Genomic DNA, 26,989 nt, shown 5'->3' on the forward strand with positions numbered 1-26,989 from the left:
CAGAATTTAAAGGAAGAAACAGTACATCTGTGTGTAGAACTGTGTGTTCTTCACTTATATTACTAAGTCACCCTCATCAAAACAGTAATCTCTAAAAGGACAAATAATACTGAAATAGATATTATTTTACATATACCTTTGACTGCAGAATTCATAAAACTCTACAAAAATAGATTGTTTTGCTTAAATGTTAAAAAAACCTGCCCCACCATCTCTGCCCCTAAACGTCCATTTCACGATGTAACTATGTTCATTTTGATTCATATGTTGTTTTTTCTGACTTTATGTAAACGAAAAGATGCGAATTTGCCCGTTTCCTCAATGAAATAGATCAATTTCAAAATATTTCAACATGTCCTTGTTACGAAAGCAGAATTTGAGGGGAGTAATAGCCATTTTCTCTACTTTTGTGGTACGAGCCATTAATACCCAGGAACAAAAAAATAATAAAAATGTGTTCCATCGTGTTATCGCTTTTTAGTAGAGATTGCATGTCACCGCTTCTTTTCCGATACGGATATTAAAACTGAAACTCTGAGTGTCAGCCAATATCGATACTCATCTGATATTTTTGCTTTAAAATGATTTTATTTTTTAAATGAAGCACTTAAAACGCATAGGAGGGGGGGAAACAGCTAAAAACACGACAAAAATCACGTGCATTGTAAATATAATAAAGTATAAAATGTAAATATAATTTAAAAAATCTATCCTAACAAGTCCTTCTGTATGCAGACATTTACATTACATTAACATTGGCAAAAACACACAATTCTAATCATTTCTCTTTCTTACAGGATCAGATCACGTTCATTTTTTCCCCTCATATCCAATCCACCATTTTTCCTAGCATCCTGGGTATCAGATCAGTGTCGTCTCTATGTGCTAGATGGAGATTAGGTTGGAAAAATGCTGGAGTATTCCTTTAAGGTTTCATAATTAAGAAAATGCGTACAGCACATAAGATGATATTTAAAGGCTGAGGATTTATTCTTGCAGTTTTCCTGCTGTGAGAGAATCACACTGTGAGTGAAAGCAGAACCTTTAGAGATTCCCCTTTCACTGTGAGCTCATACTGAGTCCATCTGCCGCCTTATAATGGATAGACAGCTTAGATTGTCTCTTACAGTTTGCATGCAGACAGAAGCAAAGCTCTTTCATGCCCCTGAATGACATCACCAGCAGAAGAGTGATTTTTTTTTAAACCACGTTTAATCACTTAAACTAGTGAATTAATGGTTTAAATGCTATTATACATTTTTTTTTTTTAGCTTTATCTCGCTGGTTCAATGTGAAATATCTCACGAGAAATCCAGTTTATTAAAAGGTATTTCGTTGAAACACATTAAACCTGCAGTAGAACAATTAAGCCTTGATTTATTCAAGCTTTTGTTTCTCAGGTTATGAACAGACGACTCATGGAGGGAACGCTGAGTAACTCTGCAATCATCCAATCATGGAAGTCTGCCTCAAACTGACCGGGCTTCTTCTAGGCACGCTGCTTTCCGATTGGCTGACAGCCGTCCTGTCCCGGGATTTTACACTGGCAGACATCGTTCAGCTCCATCTGTCAGGTATTTTTTTTATGTTGTTTTTGTTAAAATTGACTGTGCAGCTCATATTAGAGTGATTTCAATGTATTCATGGAGAAGTAGAGAAACACAAAATTCATTTTGATGAATGGAGTATAACAGTGACTAAAACAATCAGACCTTTTGGTTTAATACTCAACTCTCAGGTCAAATATATAATGTGATAATCTTTTTTATATATATAAGGTAATTGACCAAAACACAAAACTCATTTGAGAAATCTTGTTTGTTTTTTGGGTTGTTTTTTTTTTTTTTGCTTTTATTAAGATTTAACCGGGTTCTTTTGAGGGATACGGGATCAGTGTTTACAGAGACATATTTGCAGTGGGCGTCTTTAGTGATGTGCAGTTTTCATTTTATCTCACATGTTCAATGTGAAATATCTATCTTAAATATTAAAAGGTGTGTGTCACAGCACTGCATCAGTCTCATTGGAACACATTTCAATGCAGTTAAATTTTATAAAATATATTTTTTAAACAAGTATATTTTATGCACGTACAGTATATGGATGTTGCATAACAGTTTATATGCTATTTATTAGATTTCCAGACCTATAGCTGGTGTAAGCATGCTTCTCCCTTTTAAATAATTTAATTATATTGAAAGAATTTAAACTTTTTAAATATAGGAATGTTGTATTTGTCTGTATTTCTAGCTACTCCACACCCTGGAGGGTTTAAGTGCTTCACCTGTGAAGATGCTGAAGATAATTACTCCTGCAACCGCTGGGCTCCTGACAAATACTGCCCTAGAAGTACATACACACACACACACACACACACACACACACACACACACACACACACACACGTGCATTTGCATGTCTGTATTCCATATTTCATGTTTCTTTATAATATGAATTTCATTTCTGATTCTGTTTGTGGTTGAAAGTATAAACACGTTCTATACTGTCTTTAAAAACGTTTTATATATACATTTCAGTTGAACATTTTAACAATATAAACCCTTACGACAAAAAATATATATAATTTTTAGCATCACATTTAGTGATTTCCTTCACTGCTGCAATTAACAAAAGGGTCAAATAGTTTTCATTTTAGTTGTTGTCAATCTATTAATAGTATATTAATAATGAAACCATCAGAATGATAAGTTTTCGTCTCTCTTTTTGAACCTTTCTTACCATTGAACACATTTTTAGATCATCTTTTTCCATATTTGACTTGATGTTCTGTTCTTGTTAATCGTTGTGTTAGTCTAGGACACACTCACACTCTTAGACACAGCAGTTTCTTTGAATCGTTAAGGGTTTTTTTGCTTCCTTTGAATAATAAGGCTACATTTTTCTTTTTGTCCCCATTCAGGAACCACAGGGGATGAAAATGTTTGCACTCAACACTAAGCATCAAAAATATCTGATGAACTGATCGGGGGAATAGTACTTTTTTATGATACAAGGATTCACCGAAAATAAATCAATAAAGAGATAAACTAGGGGTAAAGGAAAAACTGTAATGAAATAAAAAAACAATTGTCAGTATTAATATTTAATCACGTTCACCTTCGGTTGTGTAGTGAACTGATTTTCCCCTGACTGTCGCTATGTTCAAAGCATACAGTATGTCTCACCAAATGTTTAAAAAAAAAAAAAAAAACTATATAGAGGCATGAATCACACAGTCACATGTAATACTCGTATTTTATCATTTATGCAATTTTAATTACACAAATAGGTTTATGATTGACCTCTGATGTTTTTATGATCCTGTAAAGACACTAAATTCTGCTACACACGTCACCGGATGAATGCTGATGGCGAAAGTGTCTCCGTCACAAAGCGCTGTGTGTCTCGGGACGAGTGCGTGTCCACAGGCTGCGTGCAGCATGAAGCCCACATGGTATGATCCATTAACCTACTGACAGACTTCAATTTGCTCACAAACATACAGCCATACAGCATTATGCTCTGTAGTAGAATCAAATGTAATTTTGTTTTCTGGTACAAAAACTATATCTGGTTGTACTTCATATAAGGCATTTTTCTTGTTTAAAATTGTAATTAAGAAACTAGGAAGGATTAAAAAATTCAAACAGACTTGAGAGATAATCACATAAAATATTTAACCTGAAACTGATTTAGGTTAGACATCGCTGAGACAGTGATGGCTTCACCAGTCTAAACCAGTAAACAGCAACAATGTTACTGGGATTTTTTTTTTTGTAGCATAAAAGCTTTTCTTTAAGGAAACTATTTTATCTTCCACAGTCTGTCTAATATGTGTTGCCATTTAAGAAATTTTAACTATCTCTAATTCCAATTCATAGTTTGAAGTAATAGAGAACAAATGTATTCACGTTGACTGTAAAGCTAAAAACCAGGATTAAAATGTGGTTTAAATACAATCCTGCATATTTTTAAATATCTTTTAACTTACTGTTGTTTAACGCTGCAGGTTTGCACTTCCTGTTGTGAAGGAAACATCTGTAACTTGCCGGTACCGTGGAACAAGACAGCAGCCATCTTCTCTACAAACTCCCCATTAAACCGAGTGATCAGAGTGTCTCCTGGGAAAGTCACCTCTCTCAGCATCATCATCTTCTTCATGCATGATAACTTTGATTAGTGTTGCAATTATTATTAGTGAGACGTTACAGTTGTTTCACATTGTAAATTATATTTTGGAAAGGATAACGTGCTCATACTGTAGCCTATAGTGTCTTAGGGACACATTTCTATGAAAGAATTTTGAGTTTTTGAACAGGAAAATGTTCAACCATGACTTCCTGTTTCACAGGGGTATAAATATGAGGCCAAATTCCCTTAGTCATTCATAACAATGGGTAAGACCAAGGAATATAGCTGTGCAGAAAAAAGTTGTTGAGCTTCACAAAATGGGAAGTGGCTATAAGAAAATAGTAAAAGCATTGGAAATGCCCATTTCCACCATCAGGGCAATAAATGAGAAGTTCCAGTCAACTGGAAATGTTATGAATAACCTGGATTTGGACGCGTGTCTACATTGTCTCAACGCACTGTGAAGAGGATGGTTCGAGTGGCCACAAAATCTCCAAGGATCACAACTGGAGAATTGCAGAAGTTAGTTGTGTCTTGGGGCCAGAACGTCTCCAAAACTACAATCTGAAGTCACCTACATCGGAGAGGTAGTGATATGGAGAAGTACCTCATGCCCACGGTTAAATATGGTGGAGGCTCTTTAATGTTTTGGGGCTGTTTTTCTGCCAGAGGACCTGGACATTTTGTTAGGATACATGGCATCATGGACTCTATCAAATATCAACAGATATTAAATGAAAACCTGACTGCCTCTTTCAGAAAGCTTAAAATGGGCCATGGTTGGATCTTCCAGCAGGACAATGATCCAAAACATACATCAAAATCAACACAAAAATGGTTTACTGACCACAAAATCAAGGTCCTGCCATGACCATCCCAGTCCCCTGACTGAACCCCAGAGAAAACCTGTGGAGTGAACTGAAGAGGAGAGTCCACCAGCGTGGACCTCGAAATGTGAAGGATCTGGAGAGATTCTGTATGGAGGAATGGTCTCAGATCAGTTACCATGCATTCTCCAACCTCATCAGGCGTTATAGGAGAAGACTCAGAGCTGTTATCTTGGCAAAGGGAGGTAGCACGAAGTATTGACTAAAAGGGTGCCAATAATTGTTGCACACCTATATTTAACAAATATATATATATTTGATAAACCTGTGTTTCATTTGCAATTGTTTGGTATCCATGAGAGCAGAGTGTAAATGTGCTGCTGCCTAGAAATAAAAAAGAAGGAAAGGGAAAAACGTTATATGATTTTTGTCTTTTCTACCTTCTATACATTTCAGTGTGTAGCGCTCCTTCTCAATCATTGTTTCTGTAAAGTATTTATAACAGTTTTCTGATATTTAGATAAGATAAGATAAACTTTATTGATCCCACACTGGAGAAATTCCCTCGTTACAGCAGCTCAATTACACAAAAAAAACAGATAGGAAAGAATACACATTAAATAGGAATAGAATTGGGGAAAAAGCATCTTAAAAAAATGATATACACTAGGAATAGAAAAATAAGAATAAAAGTAGTAAAAAATAATAATAATAATAATGGTAATATGTACACTATGGACACCTCAATGTATGTATAGATGAATACAAATGTGAAAATATGCAGATAACACCTTGTTTATTTACAGGAATGGATAAATGGATTATTGCACAGTTAACAATAGAGGGCTGAGCAACAAATAATAGTAATGTGTGGGTTGATGATGCAAAACAGCTAGCACTGCTACATTATGTTTTTATTGCATTAAAGAGTCTGACTGCTGTAGGGGTGAAGGACCTGCGGTAGCGCTCTTTCTTGCACTGAGGGTGCAGCAGTCTGCTGCTGAAGGAGCTGCTCAGGGACTCCAGTATTTCATACAGGCGGTGAGAGGAATTGCCCATGATAGACGCCAGCTTAGCTAACATCCTCCTCTCCCCCACCATCTCTATGCTGTCCAGAGGACAGACCAGGACAGAGCTAGCCCTCTTAACTCATTTGTTGAGATGTTTCCTGTGCCTCTCTGTGCTCCCAACTCCCCAGGAAACTACTGCATAGAAGATAGCAGATGCTACCACAGTGTCATAGAAAGTTTTAAGCAGGGTCCTATACACACCAAAAGACCTCAGTCTCCTCAGCAGGTGGAGACAACTTTGGCCCTTTTTGTACAGGACATCTGTGTTTGTGGACCAGTCCAGTTTATTGTTGAGGTGAACACCCAGGAATTTATACGTCTCCACCCTCTCGATATCCACACCCTGGATGCTCACCGGCATAGACTGGGGAGGCCTCCTGCGGAGGATGACTACCATCTCCTTTGTAAATTTGTAGCATGTAAATATTGGTGTTGTATGAAATGTATGAAGATTTGGCCACAGATTGAAGAAATTTTCATTACATATTTTGGGTGAGATGTTTACATTTCTGTTTAGCTGCATTAAACATGTAGCCTTGAAAGTAAAAAAAAAAAAAAAAAAGCACACTTTGGCTTTAGCAGACCGATGAAGCTGATGATGTCAAGAAAATCCTAAAGGATCTGATTGGTTAATTCTGAGCACAGTCACATGCCCCATTACAAATATATGCACACTTGTACACCCAGGTTATTGTATTTTTTCCCCTAAAATGTTTCTATTTATTTTTTGCTTGAATTTGTTGGTTGCTAAATCATATTAAAGGTTTTAAAAAATCTGACTTGATTTTTGTTGGTTTTAGTTCATTAGTTTTTTTTTAGCAGAATAAAAACCTGTTATTTTAACAAGGGTGTGTAAACTGTTTTTATCCACTGCATGTATACTATAGAAGATTAAATAGGTATAGTGTAGTGTAGAAAATTGTGATAGTATAGTCTAGTACAGTATACTATAGTGTAGTCTAGTGTACTATAGTATAGTGTAATAGAGTATACTATAGTATAGTATAGTGTAGTCTAGTGTACTATAGTATAGTATAGTATAGTATAGTATAGTCTAGTACAGTATACTATAGTGTAGTCTAGTGTAGTATAGTATAGTCTAGTGCAGTATAGTCTAGTATAGTATACTATAGTGTAGTCTAGTCTAGTATAGTATACTATAGTATACTTTTGTGTACTATAGTATACTTTAGTGTAGTAGGTGTTGGTGTATTAAAGAGGTATAGCTGATATTTGGTAGTGTATTACAGGATATAAAATTGTCAATGCAGTATAGTGTAGTGATATATAGTACAGTGTAATAGATAAAATTGTTATAATATAGTACTGATCAGTATAGCAGATAGAAGATATTTTAATCCAAGCTTATGCATTGCATGTGTACTTTAACTATCGAGCATTAAAATGTTTACATATGTGCTTTTAATGAGTAACATATTAGAAATGAGAATGTAAGATCACAGAAGATGAAGACTAAAACACAGCAGATAAAAAGTTAGACTTCCATCCAAGCTGCTGCACTGTATGTGTTTTAACTCGCATCTACCATTAAAATGTTTTAATTTGTGTGTATATTTTATTGTGTGTAATATATTGGAAATAAGGAGTGCCATATCTCAGCTTTAAAGTGGTAATGCAGAACTAAGTGCACTCCCGTGTTAGTCATGACCACCTTAAGGCACAGTGTGAATTTGGTAAAGATATGAGAATGATTTTATTTTTATTTTAAGATATGTTTTATTTTTACATTTTGCCCCAAGTTCTTTGGGGTGAAAATTCAGATCTCTCAGATTTTCACAAAGCGTGTAAGGGCAGTCAAAAAATAACAGAAGTGCACTCAGTTTCCTCCCATCATGCTCCAGAGATAAGATCTGAGCGCTTTAATATGCTTTGAATGGGAGCAAACTTACATTATAGGGACAGCCAGAGAACAAGATCATGAGAACAATATTTCCATTCAAACTTTATTCATGCACAACTTAGATAAATACACTTCAAATCAAAAATAATAAAAATAATACATAAATGATTTTAGTGTTAAAGCAAACAGAGGACATAGGGTTTTGTGATCTTGTGAAACCAGGAGAATCACTGTGCTAATCCAGAATCAGTTTTTGGCATAGATCTTTCACTAAACAATATTATGAACAAGATGGGGACTGAACCTAGAGTCAACTCCGCATTCTTAAACCTTTCTTGGGTAAACTTGTAGAGTGTCTTGTTTGACCTTTAGGAAAAGATTGCATCAGTTTCCGATTAGTCTGCGACATTGATATAAACAATAACATGATACACACACACACACAAAAAAAACGTTTTCTCCGAAAGGTTTACCGTTTCTGAATTTACATTAAACTGTACAATTTTGCATGAATCTGATTTCCTAATAAACTGATCAATGCTGTTAAACTGATGCCCGTTTTAGAGCCAGCAAGTAAGGCACAACATTTCTAAAGGCACTTTGATCCCCACAAAACTTAGTCTCGTTGCCCCCTAGTGGCCATCCTCAACCCTATATTAAAACATCGCGTGAAAGAGATATATATAAAAAAAATTCAGTTATACAAATGATACACACAGCAGTCCTGCTGATATAATCGAATAATAAAAAAAAATTAAAGAATTACAAACTAGCTGGATAATAGTCTTTTTTTCTTCTCCAGGATGGGTGGAAACATCTGTTCAGAGTGGAATGGATCCAGTCTTCAATGCAGCTTCTTCACATGAACCCAGAGCTAGAAAGAGAAACATTGACACGTCAGAAACGATCAAATAAAGTTTGTAAATAGTAACTCCATCTCTCAATGTGTACGTTTAAGCAGCCTACCCACTTAAAAAACAAACAAAAAAACAATTAGTGTAAATGGTGCAAGCGTAAGACACAAAATATTTAACTTGCTTTCTACTACTTTGATCAATTTCCTCTATAGTAACTCCACTGTGTCCATGTTCTTTACAGTTCCTTGCTCATTACATACCAAGGGCTACAGAGAGTGTCCTTAACACTGCAGCCCTTGGTTTGCTCATCTGGCATTACATTGCTATAGAGAGGCTTTGTAAGCAAGAGGGGGGGGGTAAGTAAATCGAAATAATGAACAAGGCTCATCGTCATGGACATCCACGAGTTATTTTAAAGATGGACGTTTTTTAGATAAAGACACTGCATAATCACATAATTAGCAATTTTGTGTTGCTTCTTCTAAGTAGAAAAAGATTGTTTAATATATTTAATATATCTGACAATAGAAAATTTGTATTTATGAAGCCACACCCGCTGATACAGATGGACAATTGGTTTATATCTTTAGTTGACATCATTAGGTACACCGTTAGCTGAAAGAACAGAACAGCTAGCAGAGTGCGAGTTACAGACATCGTTACGTGAGCACGCTACTGACTTCTTGCGGTCTTTGTCCTTCTTGAGGTTGGAGTTGGAGCTGAACGACTGGCCCTGCAGGAGCTCAGCCGCGGCTTTCTTCTTACTGAAGGAGTTCATCTCGTCCTCCAGAGCCTTCCTCTTATCATCCAGCTTGCTCTTCTCGTCAGCGTGCATACGCTTCAGCTGCTCGAACTTTCCCTGGAGCTACACACACACACACACACACACTCCTTCTTTATGGCATGTTTGGAACCTATTCCAATTTCATGAACAACAAAAAAAAGCATCTTAATATTACTTCAGGAGGCAAAATGCTTAAAGAGGATCAAACCAAATTGAACATTTAAACAAATTCGTCTTAAACACATTCAGCCCGTCATCACCACTGTGAATGAAAACAGAAGGGCTTTATTTATTAATCCATACTGTTTACATGGATAGAGACCTCTCTACTTTCATCCCCCACACTGCTCCTTTAATCCGCTGTGTGTGGCTGTGTGTGTGTGTGTGTGTGTGTAGTTGAGTACTCCTCTCATTCACAGTGTGTTTAATCCGTGTGTCACAGACTGTGTGGGATGGATATACCTCTCTCTCGGCCTCCTTCAGCTCCGTCTCCTTCTCTTTAACACGCAGGACAAACATCTGCCTCATCTCCTCCTCTCTCCGCTGCAGCTCCAGCAGGAACTCCTGACGCTTCGCCTCGTACGTCTCCTGCAAGCTGAGGAGACCCGCAAATTACTGTGCATCATATATAGTGTGTGTGTGTGTGTGTGTGTGTGTGTGTGTGTGTGTGTGTGTGTGTGTGTGTATGTGTGTGTGTATGTGTGTGTGTATGTGTGTGTGTATATATATATATATATATATATATATATATATATATATATATATATATATATATATATATACACACACACACACACACACACACATATATATATATATATATATATATATAGTGTGTGTGTGTATGTATATATATATATATATATATATATATATATATATATATATATATATATATATATATATATATATATATTTAAAAAATAAAACACTTCTGGACATTGTGTTATTGGAAAATAAACCACACACAGAGAGATGATACAGGCCCAGAGAACACACACACGTTAAAGCCATGCTAGCGGTTTGTTTCTACCTGACGGGTTTGCTGTCAGCATCCGTGTCCTTAAAGCCCATCTCCTCCAGTTTGCAGCGTCTGTAGAGCTCGTAGTGGCGTGTGTGTGTCTGCTCCCGCAGGTCCTCCATGTTCACGCAGATCAGCATCTCCCGCAGCTTCACAAAATCACAGTGGTTCTCGTTCTCCACTGAAACACACAGCAACGACTGCTTCAGCAAATCTATGTGGAACACACACACAGCAACAAAAACACACACACACAGTGCATACCTTGCACCACACCCCAGGGGTACTGTCGTGCTTTCACCATCTTATTCCCAATCTTCACCTCCTCTGTGCTTCCCACCACGGCAAATGGCAGGTGGCCCTGGAAACACACACAGACTGTAATACGCTCATTCGATTGAGGATTCCTCCATCCTAATATACTGTGAGATCATCAGATTTCATAATAAAAATATTTCCAAAGGGCTCAGGTGATTCCTGATGTTTTTACTTTCAGAAATTTTAGTACTTAAAAAACAGCACACACACACACACGATGTTGAATTTCAGTAAACACTAGGACAAATACAAAACCCCAGCATTTCTGTTCATTTATCGGCCCGTGTTTGTGTACCACTGCATATACGTTGCTCTGATTTGTGCAGTGTTGAATGTCCTCGATCTATATATCTGTATATGCTATAGATCTGTATATGCTAGCGGGGGGGGGCATACTTAAAGGTCACATTTTATTCTTGCTGTAACGAGCTCGACAATAAACGGTCAGTGAGGTGAATTGGGCGTGAATCTGTTTTCGCAGAGTTGCGTATACTCACGTTCATGGCGCTGTTGATCTTGGAGACGGTCTCGTCGTCGGTGGGGAACTGATAGATCTGTACTCCGTTGCTCACCAGCTCGCTCATGATCTTAATCTTAAACTTGTGCAGCTCGCTCTTAGAGATGGTGTCTGCCTTCGCGATGACCGGGATTATGTTCACCTTTACAAACAAGGAACATACACGACATCAGGCACCGAGCAGCGGCTGGGTTACAGCACGTGACCACTGCACGATGCGGTTTTTAAGTATTCGAAATGAGCAACCGAGAGGGGCAAATCTACAGTTTATTATATTACTTCAATTAAAACCTGTTCGATATTGCATACTTATTGATTTCCATACAATTTTTGTCGCATTCCACCAATAACAGCTTATTATTGTTCAATATCAAGGTCACCGGACCTAGAAAACTAGAGAACGGCATGTGAAACACCAAAACAGGCACAACGCATCTGGGGACATCCGAATCTGACCGGATTAGCTCGGTTTTCAGTGAAGAGCAAAGTCAAACAGGTATTGGCAAAGAATAACGCATGGAACTCATTTTCATGGTTCACCTCCTCTTCCTAACAAGTCTTTGGATTGAGGTTGAGTGATTTTGCAGGAGGGCCAAAGTGTTTCCGAACATGCACGTGAAGCACAAAAGGCAATCTCCGAGACTGACCAACGACTCGCTGTCCATCCGCTTTTACGTCAAATTACTGAGATTGTAGAATACTGTGTTTTCGTGTGAATGATGTGTTCACCTATCACAAGAGTTCAGTCAGCAGCCTAATACTAGTGTTTTCCACCAGCTGAAAAAGCCAACAGTGAAAGTGTCTCATTTCATAGTGCAGTTACAGGTTTTACATCACCAAAACCAACACACACACAAAAAAAAAAAGAAAAAAAAGAAAAGAAAAGAAAGTCTTGAATGGCTCAGAGAGCCAAGAACCATGATATAAACTCTCCTTCAGTCCTGCTGCCAGCATTTCTGAGGAGGAAACACCCACTGAGTGCCAGCCATGAAACCAGACACACATATACACACACCCAGAATACACCAAGTCCTCAAACCTCACTAAAATACCACACAGACACATTATATAAACTACACACACACACACACACACACACACACACACACACACAGTAGACTCGTACAAGATTGTATACAAGGCAGCTGAAGAATAAATCCTACAGATAGGGGGGGGAAATGTTAGAAATGTGAAGTCCTCCCTCGTTCTTTTATCCTCAAATGTAACCACAGCCACTTCCCCAGAACGGCAGAAAAACTGCCAACTCAAACTGCTTCACATTTCTACTCTCTGATATGTACAAAAGGCAGCCTCAGCATTTTCCCCACTTCAGCAACATTAAGTGTTTGAAGGAGATCACTCAAGAGTTCAAGGAACAGAGTTTTACACAAATTACTCTACATGTAGCTGATTACATTTTGTACTGGAGTTACAAGGATTTTTTAAAAAAAATTTTAAAAAAGGAATGTCTTGCTAAATAAAGTATTCTGTAGAATAGCGAAGAGAGTCTGAATTCAGATCCGGGTGGCGATCCCTAATTAGAAGCCATAGACGTCCTTGGCGAGGAAAAACTCCCTGAGACGACATGAGGAAGAAACCTTGAGTCTTAAAAAGGGAACCCAATCGTCTTCTGGGTCACACCAGCTAGTGAAATTAGAAATCATTACTGTATACATGTGTAGAAGACTGAAGGCAAACAGGACTAGGTGTGTGGAAAGGATGTTCAGTAGGATCAGATTGTCTTTATGGTTACAGCAGCAGCTCTTAGTTACCAAGCGACAGCATCCGGGTGAGATTATCCACTGAAGAAAGGATGAGACTGGGGTATAAACTGTTTTCAGCTCTACTGTAGGAGACATTAAAAGGTTTTAATACAGATTTCAGCCCATATCCATCTCTAATCCAAGCCTACATCTAACTATACATTCAAATTAGTAACTTCTTAAGTCTTGAGACTTGGGGATAAACGTCCTATAAATTAGGAAGTCCACATCTTTGCAGTATCCATGCGGGAAAATTCACAAGAGCAGAATTTCAAGATGGGACTACGTCATCCATATATCTTGTAACGTTCAGAGGCAGGGAATCCCACGTCATGTTGTCTTGTGTGGAACAGTACAAAATTCTCTGAGGTAAAAAGTGACTCAGAGTATTTACACGCGATGTATCCTAAACCACATGGGCAAGTTTGTGCGACGTTACTGAAGAAAAGGATGTAATTTGAGACGTTTATTGTGTGTGTGTGAATATTTACAGAAAAGAGAGATTCTGGGTGAGCTAGACTTCGTTACACTTCCATGTTAACATTAACCTTTACAAAACTACAGAAAGAAACACTGGACACAAAAACATATGCAGTGACTGACTTTTGGTTAAAAAAGGAATATTGTCAAAAATCACCTAAATGTTCAAGCATCTTGACGTTTTGGCAACACAGACTGGGTGTGTTTAAAAAAAAAAATGGTTTATAATCATGAAAATGAAGCATGATTTTTTTTTTAAACTCCAATTCAATACTCCAATAAATTCAATAGTTAAATAAATTTAAACTCCGATAAGCGTATTTGGTACCAACCTTGCTGTCCAGTTTCTTCATGGTAACAAGGTCAAGGGATTTCAGCGAGTGTCCGGACGGGGCGATGAAGTACAGGCAGGCGTGGATGCGCGAGTCATGATAGTTGTGCAGCGAGCGCTTGATCTTCAGCTCTTCTTGCAGGTAGGACTCGAACTGCGTGTCGATGTAATCCACCACGTGTTGGTAGCTGGAGAACAGAGTTTTCCGTTAAATCAGGGACTGAGCTAGTGCTTCAAGAAATCTGTAAACACTAGTACATATATCTACACTACATGGCCAAAAGTATATGGACACCTGACCTTCACACCCATATGTGGGCCTTCTCTAAACAGGTGCCACAAAGTCTGAAGCACAATTGTCTAGAACATCTTTGTATGCTGTAGCGTTATGATTTCCACTTTAATGCAATTAAGGGGTTGAGACCAAACCTGTCCCAGCATGACAATTCCCCTGAGCACAAAGCAAGCTCCATGAAGACATGGTGTGTTAAGGTTGGAAGAAGGTGGAACTTGAGTGTCCTGCACAGAGCCCTGACCCCCACAACCACACTGAACACTGTTGGGATGAACTAGAACATCGACTGCGCCCCAGAACTCCTCACTAACATCAGTTCCTGACCTCACTAATGCTCTTGTAGCTGAATGAACACAAATCCCCACAACCACGCTCCAAAATCTAGTGGAAAGCCTTCTCAGGAGAGCAAAGGGGGACTAAATGGGATGTTCAACAAGCACATATGGGTGTGATAATCAGGTGTCCACAAATAGCTGGTCATATAGTGTGAACATTTCTGTTTGACCAACTATCTAAAGTCTCCCCAACCAAATTTCCAACCCAACATCTGCCTGTCTGTATAAACGTCTTACCAACTGTCCCCCTCCCTCTTGCTCCTCCTCACCTATCTTGTTTGTTCATCTGGTCTCCAAACCCCACCGTGTTGACGATGGTGAGCTTGAGACGCACGTTGCTCTCCTGAAGGTCATACGTCTGGGCGCGTAGCTTGACGCGCGGCTCAAAGTGAGATGACTCGAAGTTCTCAAAGTTGGTGTTGAACAGCGTGTCCATCAAAGTGGACTTCCCGATACCCGTCTCACCTGTACACAAAATTATATATGTCTGTGTGTAAGTTAGAAAGAAAAATGATGTATGAACAATGCTTTAGATGAGAGAGGAGTTGTTTCTCTAGTGCTGCAGTGTTTACGGTGACGCTGGATATCTATTAGAGTTTTACTTTAACCTCAAAATCAAAGGACACATCAATAGTAAACATCAGAGTGGAGTTTTTAGCGGACAGGTAATGCAAAAACGTTCGGTTCTTTTCTCTAGCACATCCCTTTAAAGATTAAAAACACATTCGGAGATGCATAGAACTAAAAAATAATCATCTTCGAGAGTCACCTATGCAGAGGATGTTGAAGCAGAAGCCTTGGTTGGTGGATTTATTGACCAGCTGATCGGGTAAGCTGTCAAAGCCAACGTGACCAGACAGAGATAAAGGACGAGCATTTCTTTCCTGTTAAAACAAAAAATAAGCATATTAAAACCTTTAATATGAAAATCATTCAAATTTAATGATAAAAACACACATAGTAAAGCTGAAATTTTCCAACTCCGAACTAAAACTTTGCAATTGCACTCCTGCTGCTGCTGAACTGTTACGACTTTAGGGGTTGGGATGGGTCTACAACTATGCATGAATTGTTAGGAAACTTTGTTCCCACTTTTCCCCCTCTTAGTCTTGGCGAACGAACACAAGGAACAGGGGAAAGCATAAAGCCGACGGCTGCGTAGGCAAAATTACGGCTAAAAATAAAGACGCGATCTGGAAAGTTTAGCCACAGTGTGTTTTTGGATTGTGTTTGGGACATGGTCCATAAAGACAACACCCTTGAATAAAGAGTCGCGCCGTTCTAACGCGGCTCTTCTTGTAAAATAGGGACGAGTAGCAAAAGGAGAAAACTGAAAACTTATATAGGCGTATGAAACATTTGTGCTAAAGTTTCCATTCCCTATGTATAATGGATGGGATGGAAAAGAGGACGGAAAAGAACCTCTATTTTACATGAACTTATGGGTCACTCTATGAAAAATGTAGCAATCAATCATGAGCAATAAAATGTAACATTGCGGTGAACATTGTTAAATATCATGATTAATGTCCGGTGTTACACCTTGAGATATATATACACGATCATTTCAATGTCATCCTGTTTCTAACGACTGTAAAAACAATGTCTTTCTAAATTCTCCACATTAATTAGTGTCAGAAATTGTGACATTCTTTACCACACCTAATAAATAAATATATATATATATATATATATATATATATATATATATATATATTTTTTTTTTTTTAAATCCTACACTTTCCTGTAATAAAAGTCTTCTTATTTGAACACAGGGGCTACTTGATAGTAATATATGGGAATAGCTGTTCCGGGTCACAGCCCATTGGTGTCTCCATGGGTTATGTTCAAACTGTTTTAATAAATAAAATTAAAACTCAATTTCCTTTAGTAACAATATTTCTCTGTCAGTCAGGAACAATTGATGGTATTTTTTAAAAAATGACCAGAACTTAACATTATAGATAAAATCAAATAAAGTTAGTAGTTTTACCCAAGCTTTGAATTTCCCACCAGTACTCACGGATCTCCTACGATAATCATTCAGCATGGCGGACCGAAAAGCGTTTTGAGAATCTGTGATGTTCATGTCCAGGTAAGTTACACCATGTTACACTCGTGCAGGATAAAGTGAAGTCACTCAATTAATACACATTGTGACTACGTGATCATTAAAAACTTAAATAGCTGATACGGTCTTACCTTAACTTCCTAGTGATACGCTCTGTAACCAAGAACATTGACACTTCCCAGATCTACAGATCTGATGTAAAGAATGCGGCGTTCACACTAGCAAGCGTCAAGTCATACATGTCTTTTATTCCTGTGACGACTTTTACTATCGTTGCTCGTGTCCAGAGGGGTTTTTTTTTAATTGAGAAAACACAATAATCAAAATGTATATGACTTATATGCAGCACTACTGTTTAAAATGTATTCAAGTTTGATTTATATACAAATATATAAAAATATATTGTATATAAATATATCGGATGTCACTTTACAGCGTCGTACCTTTGCAATTTGCATAGAATTGAGAAAATCTGAATTTAAATGTCACTTGTCACGCTGTCGCTAAAATCGTGGCTCGCCTATTACTCTCTAGTCTAGACCTTATCGGCGTATCAGGCAGTGTTATAACAGATACACCAGGACAAACGATGGCAAAAATAACCATCACTCACCATTGGATTATTTCTGGTACATCTCATTAAGGAAGGAACAGCTCTGAAACCTATACATCACTGTAACTGAATCCTAAGAGTATGCAAACGTTTACATTGTCTGCATATTTGTGAACAAGGGGGAATTTCCCCCTCCCCAATTCTTTTAGGCAGGAAAGATCTTAGTTCTTAGTTGAGCTTTAAAAATCTTTCACATTCTCTTGTGTTTTGATCAGCATGCCATTATACACACCACAGCCCTCTGGGGCTCGTCACCATTTGAGAGGACAAACATGTTTATCCCTGCATTCTGGAGATGGGGTGACTTTTTTTTTGTTTGTTTTTTTGGGGGTTTTTTAGGGGGTGGCACAAATCAGGCATGTAAGAAAGATAAGCGACCCACATGTTCAGTCCCAATGAAATGTCTGTAGAGGCGAGGTTTGAAACAGGAAGTTGGTGTGATGGTGTGTTGAAGTACTTGCCTGACAGCCAAATATTTGAGATACGCCACATCTGTGACAAATCTAAAAAAATATCTTAGTGAGCTCGCTAAATATGGAGAACAGGGGAGAGTTTAAAGACAACCATTTTTCAACCGTGGAGGACTTCTCAACGACGAGAAGGCATGTATTTTTGGAGTTACGCCGTACATATGTGCATCCCAGGGTCTCACAAGAGTGTTAGGCTCATAGCTAAATTAAAATATTTCACTACGCCATAAAATGATATTGCTCTTACTGAGGAAGAGGCTCCTGAATCATGTTCTCAGTTTGTCTGAGGTACTAAAACAGCACAAAGCTAGTAAATCACTTCTCTGAAAAAAGTGCCGGACACAAAACCGCAAAATTCCACCCTCTTCCAAATGAATGAACTCTAACTATTAATATTCTCTTATAAGGAACAGTGTGCACGAAGACACATCGACGATAGTGATGCGTCATTCATGAATGATTCATTCATTTTAACATGAATCGGGAACGAGTCGTCTCAGAGAGTGATTTGTTAATTTTTGACTGCGCATGTGCAGCAACATCCCCATAGGTTCTGTACAGGAAACAGAAATGATTAGTTCATCTCTCGAGTCTTCGGATTCGAGTCGTTCATTCACGACTTCAAAGCCCCACTGCATTCAGCCTATGAGGCGGTCACGTGTTGAACGAACGCCTCGAACCCGAAGACTCAAGAGGTGAACTAATCAGTTCGGTTTCCGGGGAACAGACGTGACAAATGTGATGTGACAAAAGAAAGAACAACTCGGATCAGGAGGTGAGGTGAACTAACAGACTGCATAGCCTAAAGACCCAGTACTAAGATATTAATGAAACATTTCTCTTTCTCATAATTCGGCCTCGGCTGCATTAGCCTATAGTTAATTTTTTATTCCAAATGTGATCAACATTTGCATAAGTACTAGATGTGTTGGGGAATTTAACATGTAACCTTTTAATTATATTCTGCTGAAATGAACCAAATGACTAAAAAAAAAAAAAAAGATTCGTTTATTTTGCTGAACGAGATTCAAAGATCCGAGTCAGTAAAATGATCCGAACTTCCCATCACTAGTCGAAGAACCATGTTCACGCCTAACAAGTTTCTACTGTAGAGCAGGACATGACCTGAGGGGTGGGACAAACAAGTTCTAGAGAGCATTTAATTGGACAAACATAAGACTAGTACAGGTTGAGTCATTAAAAAAAAAAAAAAAAAAAGTGTAATAATTTTCCCAGAACTAAAAAAACTACTACGATGATGTTGTTGATACTGGAAATCATGTAAGATGAATGTAGAGCGGTTTAGAGTAGATCTGGAGGAAGGGTGAACTGATTTATAATAAAAATAAAAATGCAGTTTGTATTACTCAAGGAAAAATGATAAATTCATGGCTACGCTCATTAACTTTCAGTGAAAGACTTAAAAGACTGCTGAATGGGTTACATGTGTTTTTCCCCGTTGGACCTTTGGTGTATTATATAGGGCGTAGAAGCCATTAATTCATACTCAAAGTAGTGCACTTGTATAATTATTGAACATAAAGTCAGTTGAGATTTATCCATTGCTAGTTAAACTTAGCAGCTAGCTAGCTGGCTATCTACCCACCTAGCTAAACCAAGATTAGAGCTACTAAAGAAAAACAGATTTACACGAAACTTACCCCTTGTCGAGCAACATCAGACGAAGCCATGTTGAAGGAACACTTATAATTTATTTTCTTTTAAAGATAATATAATTTAGAATCGAAAAAGTACCGACATGAAAGAGGCGGGTGAAGCCACTTGGAAAAGTTTGAGGAGAAACGCTTGGAATGCAACAGGACTGTACCACTCCTCAGAAACGCCAAGACACGACAGAGTAAATAAATCTCTACCTATGTAGTATAAAAATACCTCACCAAAAAAGATCCTGACTCTCACATTAAACCATAACTAATTCTTAGAAGTGTCATAAATTACTGTTTGGTTATTATTTTGTTTTGTTTTTTAATTTGCGAACGTACCATATCACGAGTTAGCTTTCACACAACCTCCCCCCGCATCTACATTGGTATGCCCTAAACCAGATAAACGCTTGGAAAATGCAACAGTATTGGGAAATACGAAACTGGCGTCCATGTTGGCTCTGTATGGGACCGCCTATGGTTAAAAGGCTCGTGATATTGAGATCCCATATGGCGTCCGAAAGGAAACAGTTTCCGTGAGGAGGGATTTAAGGGCGGGGCGTGTGTTTGCGAGTAATGAATGAAGACGTGGTTGCTCCACTTACTGGCAATACTAGGGATTAACAGAGCCAAAATAATGGGGGATCCAGAAATGGGCCGAGCATCGATTTGTTTATTCATATTCCTAAAAAAGATATTTTTCCGTCATGGGGAATAACAGATAGCCTGCTAAATGCAGGTAAACAATAATGGTCGATGATGTGTAGTTTAGTGTGATGTGATGGCGACCGAATGCAGCCAAGAAGCGGTGTTATGTTTTCTGACGGAGAGAGGAGGGAGAGTGAAGAACACGGATTTGATCAAGCACTTCCGATCCTTCATTTCCCCCGAGCCCGAGAGGAAAGCCGCGGTTAAAGAGGCGTTTAAGAGCTACGTGGACAGCGTCGCGGTGGTGAAAGTGGAGAACGGAGAGAAATATGTCTGTCTGAGGAAAAGGTTCAGAGGGTCGGTGAAACGGGAGGATGGCCATCATGGACCGGACAGCGCCGCCGTCCTGGAAACGAGCCTCAGCGCTGTTGTTACCCATGACAACCGCAGGGACAACTGCCTCGCGCCTGTCAAACCGGGCAAGCATCCGAGCCACGCGCTCAACACCGCCGTCCCGTCAGAGCACAAAGATACAAAACAAGAAATACCGCCTGCCTCGTTTTGCGCAGGTGCGCGCACACCTCCGAATACTTCGCAAACCGGTCCGGATGTATCAGCCTTCATTTCGGCCGCGCACGGATGTGAGGATAAAACGGAAATGGGGAATAAGCATACCGGGAACGCTGGCGCTGCGAATCACACCAGGTCTGTCCGGAGATCAGATGAAGCTCTGCATGATGCACAAACTTCTACGGGAGGATGTGTTCCGGAGATCGCCAAGACTGAACCGGAGACTGACAGAAGCACGTACTTATACGTTGCATATTTACCGACGCATACCGAAGAAGTATGCCCGAGCGAGGACAGAGCTGATCAGAGTCACCCGGAGGGCGAGTCCGCAACGAAAGCACGCGAGGAGGACAGGTTAGGAGCAGGGAGTGGATCACCGCGGATCAGTTTAGGCACGTGCGAGGGCGGAGCGGATGAGGGAAGCGCGGACTCTGCGAGCAGCACGCCCAAAGGCAGTCGGAAGAGTTTCATCGCGCACATGATGAGCAGCTCGCCGCAGGTACGACGCAGCATGGTGCTCAGGCACAGCCGACACGCAGCCAAGAGCGACTGCGACCCGTCGTCGGTAAACTGCGCGCACGCTGAAGAAGAGAGCGCCTCCGCGACGCTGGACCCCGTGGAGCACGAGTGGATGATGTGCGCCTGCGACGGTGAATGGGACAGCCTGGGTCGGCTCCTGAACAGGGAGCCCAGCCTCGTTTCCAAGAAGGACTTCGTTACCGGTTTCACGTGCCTGCACTGGGCCGCCAAGCTGGGCAAACACGAGCTGCTCGCCCAGATCGTGAACTTTGCGCGGCAACGCGACTTGGCACTAGACGTGAACGCGCGCTCGAGCGCCGGCTACACGCCCCTCCACCTGGCCGCCATGCACAACCACATCGAGGTAATCAAGCTGCTGGTGGGCGCGTGCGACGCCGACGTGGAGGCGCGCGATTACAGTGGCAAGAAGGCGAGCCAGTATTTGCGCAGCGATGTCGCGCGAGACGTCCTTGACATAGCGGGCGCCGACGCTGCCTCCGACCCCAGGAGCGAGGAGCTCGCGCTCGGAGACGACGCCAGTGGGTGGAAGCTGCCCCGAGTTCTTCAAGCCAACCTGAGGCTGCTGAACCGCAGCGCGAGCGAGGACGACGGCCGGGACTGTGTCGGGGGGCTCGCGAGGGAGAGGCCACTTCGCCGGAAATCGTCACTTAACAAGCTAAAGCCCAGACTGAGCAAGGTGCGAGCGGGGATCACGCCGATCGTTCACAGCACTTCTCACTTTGAGCGGCTCGAGGGAGCCACGGGTCAAACTTCCGGTCCGTTTAGAACCAGACCCAAGTCAAACCTATTTGGTTGATCTCAGACTTCTCAGATTTGCTGCTTACACACACACACACACACACGCACGCGCGCGCAGTGTGTAGGGATTATTCCAAGGGCCATGGCAGACAGAAGGGGTCCATTAACCTGTCAGGGGGCACAAATTCCTCCTTGCACACCTGCTACAAGGGGAACACTTGTGAATCTACCACCAGCACCAGAGATGCAGATGAATGCAAAAGTTTGCATCCCCCTAGGTTTTCTTGAGGAAAAATAATTGATCTACAAACAATTCCATGTTAATTTAATGGTGTTGTTTTGTTCAAAACGTGTTATAGCTGTTGAGTCTCAGTCAGCATTTATCTTTTCTTTTTTTTCTTTTTTTTTAAATTTATAGCAGACTCAGAAGGTTCTATCAAATAGGAGTAGTTTGGGGGAGGTTGGGGTTGGAATGAGCATAAATCCAAAACAAAGACCAGCAGCCTGCAAGTCCTGATTTAATTATATCATATTTTAAAAATCTAATTTTAATTGTTTTACCACTAACATTTTTCTGACCATTTCTAATCAAGGAACATCTCTGGGGTGAAAAAAACCCCTACCTTGCGTTAACCTTCCTTCTGGTTTGTTTAATCGTTTTAGAAGTGAGGGAATGCAAACATTTGCACTCAGTTAAGGAAGTTTATTAAATGCAACCTTTAGCTGTTTGCTGTGGTAGGTAGGAGCTTATCACGCATGGAGCTGAAACAAATCACAGATTTGTAATACATTTGAATATAATACTATTTTAAGCACTTACATATATGTCAATATACTAGGCCCATCATACACTATTACTCCAAACGCATTTACCTAAATATTAGACTAAACTGACCCTCCACTGAGCCTAGTCCCAGAGTTAATATTGATTCTCGATTAAAAGTATTTTACTTAAATATTTACCAATATTGTCTACCCAGCAAGCTAATAATCTGTAATCTGTAGAAAATGTGGTGAACAGGGCCATATAGAGCAGCACTGTGTAGGCAATAGACGGTCCACCCTGTGTACTGCCATAAATATCACAAAATGTGACCATGTGACATTATTTTTTTTACTGGAATGATTTAACACCACCTTTCACAAATTGTGTGTATATAAAGTAAAGCGCCTGAAACTCAGCCTACTCGAGCTGCCGTTACAGCCACACAATACATATTTACAGTACAAACCTTTGAACTTGCCATGTACAAAGTACAAAAAAAACAAGTCCCAAGTACGCAAGGAAACATTAAAGGGTGTGCTGTTATAGGAAAATAATCAATGACAGGGCGGTGTGATGCAACCCAAAGCGAAGCAACGTTGCTCTGTTACGATCTCAAAGTGGATTATTTTCATATTTACTGTATAACAGGACATCCCAAAGTGTTTTATTCCTCCTGTGCCACAGCAATTTACCAACAATTACATTTCATTTATTAATGAACAACACAGCATTTTTAAAAATTCATTTATAGTCCGTCCCTCCCGGATTTCGCAATTTTGCGATCGCAGAAATGAACGCGAAATCAAAATCCGCAATATTCCAAGGAGTTTGCAATTTTTCAAAATTACTGCAGATTTTCCACAGATTCGGGCCAACACGCGTCATGTGACGTCATCACAACGCGCATTCACAACGCTGCAACAATCACAAAAAAAACTCTGCGAAATCCTGTACGGACTGTATAGTTATATTTAATGTTGGGGAATGTCGACAAAACAAGTTAGTTCCTAATATCACTTATGTTATAGCAGCTATAAGCAGAAACCGGAAACCACAAAGTCCTCTGTCCTGAAGACCTAAAGGACTGTTACAAAGTGCTGACCCCAGAGGACTCCTTTCATGATACGTTTAAAGAAAACTTCCGAGTGTCAACAATCAGGCATTTGTTTTTTTTTATTTTTTATTACAGCTGGAAATATTTTCAGAGTAGCTCTTAGAGAAAATGAATCAACACTTTCTAACCAATCAGATTTGAGAATAAAACAGCGCTGTGGTATAATATCACATATTACTGTTTACTGCGCTTATGAAAAAAACAACTATGGTCAGGATGGTTTCTCCTGCTATAGGCACAGAGCTGTCAGTCATCACTAGACAAAAGTATTTAACAGTTTTCTTTACATGATTCATTCAGTGATGTTAAAAGCAGGGGAAAAAAACAGAAAAATAGGAATAGTCATTTCAGCAACCAGCTCAGACTTCGGTTAAGTTACGGGATGAGCACAGGGAAAGAAAAACAAGCAATGCTATATACTCGCTTCTCACTATAATCCACTGTCATTTTCAGATGACGCGCTTTACATTTACATCGAATGTGATTTTTGTTGCACTTTTCAGTAAGAGAGCACTTAATTATAATTATAACAAGCGAAACCCTTATCAGAGTTAAGCAGTTAAGTAACACAAACATTTTATTTCCCCCGAGTTAAGTTGTGAAAATCTTGCTGAGTGTTCGAGCATGTCTGAAAACGTTAGCGTCATTGTGGTGAGCGAGTTCGAGCTCGTTCCCTCTTCACACACTGCTGACTGAGTGATTTGTCAGATCTGTGGGTTGGCCACAATGAATTTGGAGTCTGGAAAAACACATCTCTTAAAGGAATACACCAGACTTTTTTTCTTCTTCTTCTATTTAGTATATCTGTAGTGTGCATGTGATTAACAAATGCGAAGAATTTCTATGTTTCCTTGTATTGAGGATAGAATATCAAATCTGCTTTCTGAAAATGAACAGGTAGAGCATTTTCATAGAATGTTGAAATGAAATCTTCAGTGAAAAGTCACATGGGAATTAAATTAGAGGACTTCGCAACACTTTAAGATGTTTCTACATTTGTTCCACGCATAATATGCATCAACATTAATTTTGCATGACATTTTAATATATATATATATATATATATATATATATATATATATATATATATATATATATATATATAACTTTATTTCATATCTCCAAAATAAATTATTTAACGCCAATAAGGATGAAAAATGGGAAAAATATGTTTTAAAAAAGTTGAACATTTAAAGATCCAGTACAGAAATCAGCTGCTTCCAATCAGATTTTTGTTGGGAAAAAAAACTTTAGATGTCAATGATTTATAGAAAAGTTTATTGGGACATAATTCATCACTACATCGATATTATATCATCATATTAGATATCTATAAGCGGAATTATATGTATATTTTTCTGCATTGTTTTCCAGTGTTGGAAAGTTTTCTAACAACTTTCCATCATTTCTGTCTGAAAGACAGCGTTCAAAATTGACAGTTGTAGTTTAAAAATTGGAGTTACGTTGTTATGTATTTTAAACATTTATTGACAGAATTCCACATCTGCCCCTAGACTTTGAATGGCAGTAAGTTTTGTGTTGTTCTCTGTTGTTGTTTCTTCTCTCAGTTCAGGGGAACAGTAGAATGATTGTGTGTAGTAATCGCACATACACTACTGATGTAATAGATAGATAGCAGGTTGGCTCCAAACCCTCTCTTTGACGTTGCTCGGTTTTGTTTGCATGCTGCTGAAGGTTACGGTACAAATCTCGTGGGGTTTTAAAAAAAAAAAAAATTATCAGAAATAACACTGTGTACAGATTATCCTGTCTCAGAACTGGATATGTAAAGTAAATTTAGAAATCTGCCTTATTTATTTCAGACATAACTCTGTGTGTGTTTGAGAAAGAGAGAGAGAGAGAGAGAGTATGTTTGGGGAGGACGAGATAGTCATGTTTTTATATCTTGGTGAGGACGGAATGTCCCCACAAGGACAGGAATATCTGTCAGTGATCTGATGTGTCTGAATGTTTGATTGTGATTTGTCCTTGTGGGAACATTTGTCATTTTTTGAACTGCTTTTATTTACAAAACTCAAAGAATCAAAAGGTTTCCTTTTGTTTACTGAGGTTAGGGTTAGTGTTAGATTTAGGTGTAGGAGCATTAATTTGCTAAGTTTGGTCCTCACAAGTAAAATAAAGTGTGTGTGTGTGTGTGTGTGAGAGAGAGAGAGATAGAGAGAGAGAGTAAGAGACTGTTTATTTCTCCTTAAACACATGACCATCTGCTCTCATGACCTAAAAGGAGGCACAACTTCCACATGTTTCAAACATTACATCATGGCAGATAAAAGCAGAATTAAACATGTATATTTTCTCGTATCCGACTTTTTTGGTACACATCATCTTGGACGTTGCAATGGAGCATGTTGGCTGGCGGATTTCTTTTTCCGGAAATTTTCAACACTGATGATTTGGAAATGACTTCACACTGCCATGGAAAAGCAGCTCACTTGGTTTCTGTGTAATCTGTGTAAATCTGCTCCATTGCTCTGTAAGGAATTCATCCATCTGTAAAGATTCAAAGTTCAGTCATGTCGAAATGCTCTTTGGACTGGATAGCTGTTCTGTAAAAACCTAAATTGTTGTTGTGTACGTCTTAAATGTTGTTTTTTTGGTAAAAAAAAAAAAAAAAAAAAAAAAAAAAAAGTTTTTTTTCACACAACCTTTTATCAGGCAAGATTTGTAGGAATTCTAACAATTTTGTTAATTTTGTTAATTTTAATACAGATTAATACAAAGCTGGAACTGCTAACTCCAAACTGTATACTAATTAGCTTTTAACTGAGATCATATTGTAAACCCATGACTGTGTAAATCTTTCCTTACTGATTTTATACAGTTTATAGATTTGTTTTTTTTTATGTCAGTTTTTTTTAAACATTGCACCGTTTCCCCTTACTCTAATCCAGTACTGAAGCACTTTCATATAGAAGTGTGAGTGCTCATATGAGCACATTTGTGGCAAATATGACCTGATATGGTGATATTGTACCTCGCATATCAAGACAAAAGAAACTGGTTTTAAACTCCTGGTCCTTACTGGGATGTTTGGTTCTCACCATTAAAGGAATACTCCATTGTATTTGAACCTAATGTTTATTCGGCATATTTGTACTGGATGTTTGATTCCTACAGACGAGAATTTCAACACGGTTACATTTACTTAGAAATGAAAACAAAACCTGCTTACAACTGACTTATA

At 39.0% G+C, this 26,989-nt stretch overlaps 3 protein-coding genes across 4 annotated transcripts; 2 read left to right on the forward strand and 1 right to left on the reverse strand.

The window, feature by feature from the left end:
* The first annotated feature begins 1,405 nt into the window (after positions 1 to 1,405).
* LOC108272586 (ly6/PLAUR domain-containing protein 6) lies at positions 1,406 to 5,353 on the forward strand. Its single transcript, XM_017481073.3, has 4 exons — positions 1,406 to 1,574; positions 2,251 to 2,349; positions 3,330 to 3,454; positions 4,010 to 5,353. The coding sequence occupies exons 1-4, from the start codon at positions 1,457 to 1,459 to the stop codon at positions 4,178 to 4,180; spliced, it is 513 nt and encodes a 170-aa protein (XP_017336562.1). The 5' UTR covers positions 1,406 to 1,456; the 3' UTR covers positions 4,181 to 5,353.
* Positions 5,354 to 7,978: 2,625 nt separating this feature from the next.
* Positions 7,979 to 19,785, reverse strand: septin10 (septin 10). 2 transcript variants are annotated; one of them, XM_017482201.3, is made up of 10 exons: positions 19,748 to 19,785; positions 15,360 to 15,474; positions 14,860 to 15,055; positions 13,962 to 14,148; positions 11,367 to 11,528; positions 10,816 to 10,912; positions 10,564 to 10,732; positions 9,993 to 10,125; positions 9,427 to 9,611; positions 7,979 to 8,763 (listed from the first exon to the last, which is right to left on the reverse strand). In XM_017482201.3, exons 1-10 carry the CDS (start codon positions 19,748 to 19,750, stop codon positions 8,748 to 8,750), a joined length of 1,263 nt encoding a protein of 420 aa, XP_017337690.1. In that variant the 5' UTR covers positions 19,751 to 19,785; the 3' UTR covers positions 7,979 to 8,747. The 2 variants fall into 2 exon arrangements, with proteins under 2 accessions (XP_017337690.1, XP_017337689.1); XM_017482200.3 differs by lacking the exon at positions 19,748 to 19,785 and adding an exon at positions 19,406 to 19,705.
* Positions 19,786 to 19,979: 194 nt separating this feature from the next.
* LOC108273153 (ankyrin repeat domain-containing protein SOWAHC-like) lies at positions 19,980 to 24,761 on the forward strand. The gene has a single exon (XM_017482199.3). It carries the CDS (start codon positions 20,190 to 20,192, stop codon positions 21,960 to 21,962), a length of 1,773 nt encoding a protein of 590 aa, XP_017337688.1. The 5' UTR covers positions 19,980 to 20,189; the 3' UTR covers positions 21,963 to 24,761.
* The last annotated feature ends 2,228 nt before the right edge of the window (positions 24,762 to 26,989 follow it).

This window comes from Ictalurus punctatus, chromosome 12, assembly GCF_001660625.3.
Source record: "Ictalurus punctatus breed USDA103 chromosome 12, Coco_2.0, whole genome shotgun sequence".
NCBI classification, from domain to species: Eukaryota; Metazoa; Chordata; class Actinopteri; order Siluriformes; family Ictaluridae; genus Ictalurus; species Ictalurus punctatus.